Source organism: Biomphalaria glabrata, chromosome 4 (assembly GCF_947242115.1).
Source record: "Biomphalaria glabrata chromosome 4, xgBioGlab47.1, whole genome shotgun sequence".
NCBI classification, from domain to species: Eukaryota; Metazoa; Mollusca; class Gastropoda; family Planorbidae; genus Biomphalaria; species Biomphalaria glabrata.
The window spans coordinates 52,539,848-52,545,847 of record NC_074714.1 but is presented as its reverse complement, the minus strand read 5'-3'; the positions used below and the strand labels follow the sequence as shown (position 1 = coordinate 52,545,847).

The 6,000-nt window shown below is 31.4% G+C and overlaps 1 protein-coding gene across 2 annotated transcripts in view; it reads right to left on the bottom strand.

Annotated features, from left to right (window-relative positions):
• Positions 1–1,645: 1,645 nt before the first annotated feature.
• The window catches only part of LOC106073644 (protein jagged-1-like), a 47,681-nt gene continuing 43,326 nt past the window's right edge, over positions 1,646–6,000 (bottom strand). For both annotated transcript variants that reach the window (XM_056025475.1, XM_056025476.1), the window contains 2 exons: positions 5,316–5,459; positions 1,646–4,306 (listed from right to left, as the gene is read on the bottom strand). In XM_056025475.1, the coding sequence (XP_055881450.1) occupies positions 4,038–4,306; positions 5,316–5,459 (413 nt within the window). In that variant the 3' untranslated portion in view covers positions 1,646–4,037. The remainder of the gene's footprint in view (positions 4,307–5,315; positions 5,460–6,000) is intronic.

Below are 6,000 nucleotides of genomic sequence, written 5' to 3'. Positions count from 1 at the left end.
CCGATATATTCATATTCAGTATAAAATACTGTGACAACGGGTTTACCCGATTTGTTAAAAAGTCTCGTACTTTAATAGAGATATAATTAGCTCCTTTTTGTCTATTTTTAGGCCCCTGCTGTTGTCTGAGGGACAATAAAACATACACTACGTATGCGGCGTTATTTGAAGATTGTAAAGATGCTGATAAAACCCGTACAAGAGAGTATCTTAGCACGAAGCAGGACGTTTTGGCGCAAGCCGTTTTGGCGACGGGACGTTTTGGCGCGAAATACATTATGTACGTTTATTGTATTATTTCTTTTAAAAGAATTATTCATATCTATGTTTTGCATGAGTGTTTGTGTTAAGACATATTTTTCACGTAGCCTACTAAATGTAAATGTGTGTTTGTTTTTCACATCATTTTCTTTAATAAACATTTTGGTTTGTGTATGTGTGTTTATTAAGAGGCACACTTTTATTTTCAAAAAAGTTTTTTAAGATATTACTTTAAAATTAAAAACAAAAATTAAAAAAAAATGAAACGATGATAGACTAAAAATTGATGCAATTATTTGTTTACATTTACATTGGTTAATTTAATGATTGTATGGTATCTCCAGCTATACATACCAAACATTTGCTAATAATAAGTACAAATATAATACATGTACCATGTTTCTCAAAATACTTGAAGTTAAGTATACATAGACACCATGGTTATTTGCCTACGTCGCTGGAATTCAAGGGTTCATTAAAAAAAAAGCTCCATGCTTGTTAAATTATCGTCAAATGATATCTCGCGCCAAAACGTCCCGTCGCCAAAACGGCTCGCGCCAAAATGGCGGCGCCAAAACGTCACGTACCGATCTTAGCAATAGATCATGACTTGTCATGTGCTTTTCACGTGCCTTCATCGTGCAACTCATGCTGTGAAGCTACACATCTATTAATTAAGAAATTTTATATTTAAACCAGAAGATTATCAAGTATTAATTTCAATTAATAAGTTATATGTCATTGCAGTAAACAGCAGTAAAAAAAAGCCGGACATTTTCACAATTTAGGCCAATGCCATCTGGACAGAGGACAAGACCCCAAAAAGGAGGACATGGCCTCCTTTTGTCGGACGTCTGGTAACCCTAGCCAAATTCCAAACTATTTATCACTAAGTGGACTAAAGACTTAACTCTTTCTCTCCTAACTAACGATACAACGTTGATTCCACCAGAATGTGGTAAAAAATAATTACGGAGATAAAGAGTTAACAGTGCCTGCGTAGGTAGATTTACATTTTATGTGATGTAGGCCAATTCAAATAGATATTTCTTATAGCTACTTAGGTTTACGAGACGCTATTAATAAAATACTTGTATATGTAAATATTGGCAGAGTTTATTATTTCGAGTTGTAAAGTTTTTATTTAATGGAATGTAGAACTTGGATTAGATAGTAGATCTAGGTTAACCAAATAAAAAAAATAAAAACTCTTGTTTACATATTAATAAATTCTAGATGGATTTCCGTGTCCAATTATATACATATTTATAATCTTTTTTGAAGTAACGTCTATATTATATAAGATAAGATAAGATAGAGAGTTGGGAGGAAAACAAATTAGGCTATAAACAAAAACATTTTTAAAAAGCAGAATGAACAATGATTTAATGTTGTACAATGTGCGTTTAATGCATGAAATAATATTGTCATAGAGATTAGTTCATTACATGATTTGAAACATTAAATGTACATTTGATTTCATTTGTACTGAAACTTTGCATATATGAATAGCAGCTTCCAATAAAAGGGTAAATGGAATACATGCATAAGCCTACAAGAGAGAGGACAAGAACAAGGGGTTCTATTCAACCTTTACATCCAACATTGTTCTGTCTAGCAAGAAACCATGGTTTTTCCAATCACATAGTTGTGTTCGTGGAAGCCCAAAACATGAAGCAACAACATGGAAGGGTTTAAAAGGGGAGACCACTTCATAACATTATCAATTATTAAATAGTCTCCCCTTTCACCCTGTAAAATCTGCAAATCAACTAAATAATTGTAATTAAATTTATGACCAAATTTAGAAAAAATAATCGTTCGGAGTGAAATTAGAACACAAAATTTTGTATGAATGTGCGATTAGGAACTCTCCAGCATTATAGTCTAATCACTTATATTCCCTCAATATTATAATTAGATTGGGTCAATGAAGTTTGCATATTTTGATATGGGAATAGTCTTACTCTTACATGATGCATTGATTTTTGTCCTGTTTGGAATTATGTACAAGTGAATGTTACAATAAGCAAAGAAGAAAAGGAAAAATTGAATGTACAATTTCTTGGTAACTAGCTTACATCTAAGACATTTTACAGACAAAGATATACAAGAGTTGTACTGTGACTGTGTGTTACTGGCTGGCTCCTTGGAGCTTAACATATGTGTGGGGGTTGGGGGGGGGGGGGCAGGGTGTATGCAGCATTTTTTTAAAAGTTGTATAGTGAAACTATTTTCTTTTGCTACCGGGGGTTCATATAACATGATGTGTCTGTTTAAAAAATCAAAAATTTCAAAATTATGATACAAGAAAACAACAAGTCAAATATTTATTTTGTAAAGAGAAAGTTTAAAAAAAATAAAATTATTTACATTGAATAAGATTCATTTTAGAGACAAAAAATGCTAAAACCAAAAAAAAACTGGCCTGACATAAAAAAAAAATAATATTGAAAACTACTTATTGAATGATAAGCATAAGTCTGTACATATCACTTGCATCAACAGGTTTCTTTCTCCGAAATAACTTTTAATATCTTATCAGGCAAAGAAAGCATAACAAATGGAATGTTATAAGTTTCAACAATTTAGACCGTCAACAATAATTTCAAGTAAAAAAAAATATCACTGGTAAGCCTACAATTCGCAACATTTTTCTGGTGAGTGCAACAAAAAAAAATTATGCACATAAGTACACAAAACAACGGCAGACTAGAAAAAAACAAACAATCACTCGGCGTCCTCAGGGGTAACCAACAGTCAACATGGATACCAAGGGCTATATCTCATAAACACAATGCTTTAAATCAAAAACCCTTTGATTTTTATAACCAAAGTGTACAATGTTTAATTTTCTACAACTTTAGGAATAAGAATATAAATTCAAAATAGAAAAGATTTTTTTTTTATACTAATGATAAAATATAATAATCTTATTGTTTAAAAGAAAGTCTGAAAATGATGAAATAAGATACACTTATGATAATCATTTCTTTTCTCAGTTTTTTCAAAATAAGAAATGGAAATGACAAATTATTTCCAGCTTATCCTAAAACATGATAATTCAAGAGTGAATCTAAGATATCTAACTCTAATTCTTTATCACAATATACCAAAACAAAAGATTTTAGTCTTAGCCCATCAAACTCTCGGAAAATCCTGCTGCAATTATATTAGCATTATGCTCAAAACCTTTCCATGTTTTGCTCTCTTGTAATTCATACTAATGACAATCGCTTTTCCCCTAGTTTGCAATTGGCTACAATAACGTGTCAGAGGGGAATCTTACAAAATGTGTTCTTTATTCAAGAATCTAACAACCATAAACTACTTAGTCCAACTTAAGAACATTGTTGACAAAATACTGAAGATAACTACATTCTGTTGGTACAATCAATACACAAAATGACTATAATGCTTACACAAAACTAGTACAAAATTACAACCTTAAAAGTAAACAATGCCATAAATCAATATACTTATGATTTTCACAAGTCCAAGTTTTGCATTGTTATAAAACAATAATTACCTCACAACTTCTTGTCTACTCTAAAGATTAGAATATGTGACAGTGATAAAATGTAGTTATACATCACAGGGTAGATGAAAGAAGACATTTTAAAAACGATCGTTATTATTAAGGAAATGTTTGTGTAAAGATGTTTGAAAAGAAATCATCACAGGTTATTATCCTTTTACACTTTAACTTTTTAGTAATGGAATGAATTGTTGTTATTTTTTACCTATGTGTTATCCAATAAGTTTCTAAAAAAACTTTAAGATGAAGATTCTCCTGAATGTTTAATGACAACAGGAACCTTGTATCTCTCCTCAACTTCTTTTCTCAACTGAGCCACATCTTCCTGGACATCTTCCTCGTCAGTAGATTCATAATCTTTGGCAGGATCCTGGTTTTTTGGGACATCGTAGCCGGCTTCGGCCGAGCTGCTAATGACCGGGGGAAAGGCTGGAACTGGTGGCAGTGACCTTTGCATCCGAGGTGGTGGAAGACAACTGGCTGGAAGATCATACTCCGTGGGAAGTCCTAAAGTAGAAAAAAACAAGCATTTACAAATTAATCCTTTACTATTGCTTCTAGTCAGTTCAGTGGTCAATTTAAAAATATGAAATCACCACTCCACATGATAATAAAGAGTACAATTTTGGGATTATAAATAAAACATAGTAAAATTTTGGGACTATAAAGAAAATGTATCAATATTTGGGATTATAAATATAAAAAAAAATAATTTTGGAATTATAAATAAAATAGAGTAAAACATTTTATAAATGAAAAAAGAGTAAACTTTCGGGATAATAAATGAAAAGTGTAAAGCTTTAGTGACGGTGTGAAATGCCTAGTGTAGACTAACTTAATAATTATGTTTTGTTTTTTTTTAAAGTGCAATACCATTCTTCACCATAAGTAATGGGTAAAATGTGTCAAGTAATGTAATAATTAGTTAAATAGTCTGTGATAGAGGACAAAACAGGAGCCTTAAGTTTAGTAATTGTTATCATCTTGGTCCAAAACTGAACCAACACAGTAGCATGCAAGTAAATAAGTTAGTCTTTTGTAACTATTAAATAGTAAAAAAAAAAAAAAAAAAAAAAAAAAAGTAACCCAAAGAAATGTATAGCATTACAAAGTTATTGATTTAAATATGTAATAAAAACTAATTGAACTTATTTGTGTGAATGTGCTAGACTTACATAGGAGTTTTTTTTTTTTATTAATGACTTATTAGATCTATGATGAACTGTTACATTGCATTATACTATTGTCAGCAATACCTGCAAGTAGTACCCTTGTGACCTTAGACAGCCACTTTGTTAGATTCTTCAAAGGGGTACTTTGATGTAAAGTTAAAACCCTAATTTAATATGTTTTTAAATATCAAAAACCTAGACTTTTTATGTTTGACCAGCAGTAATTGTGTGACAGCCCTGTAGATGAAAGTAATTTTAAACAGACAGTAAGGAATGGAAAGAGACAGTCAGTGGTCTAAAAGATAAGGGACAGGTGAATGTAGTCTGCGTAATACCATGCTTACCTTTCCTGGGCTTGGTTTCTTGTTCTGGAGTTGTTAAATCAAAAGTAACAGAATCATTAGAATTGGCTCTGAAAGTTGGAGCAGAATCAGCAGTGTCCCGCTCCCCAACACTGTCAAGGTCTTGATACAATGGATCAGGGTGACCTTAGAAAAAGCAATGAAATTAAATTAACTCTTTACATAGCACAACATAAACATGATTCAAGCAACTTAAAATTTAAAAATTATTTTCATTTAATCAAGAAAAAAAAATTAAGTTAATTTTTCACTTACAAAGAATTCTTTAATCAGAGGAAAACAAACTTCATTTCAAGCAAAAGTATTAATTAAATGTTTTTTACATTTATGCCTATTTTCCATAAACATTTTAATGACCAATTTCAAGTTTAATCATTTGGGATATACATGGCAGGTTTAGCCACTGGAATAAATTGAAAACACACGAAAGTGATGCTACAATATTTAACAAGAATCACTGACTTTTCCATAGATTGGAAGTAAATAATGTTAATAGCCTAGTCAACAAGAGCTATAGCATAGGACCCCACTTGCTTGGGAGCACCCCAAAAATGATTCCTGGCATATTTTCATTTCATCGTAAAGAGAGAGCAATGGGAAAATGCCTTATATTTCTTGCAAAGGTCTGCAAATCTGAAATAGCTAAGGGCATTAGCAAGTCTACATC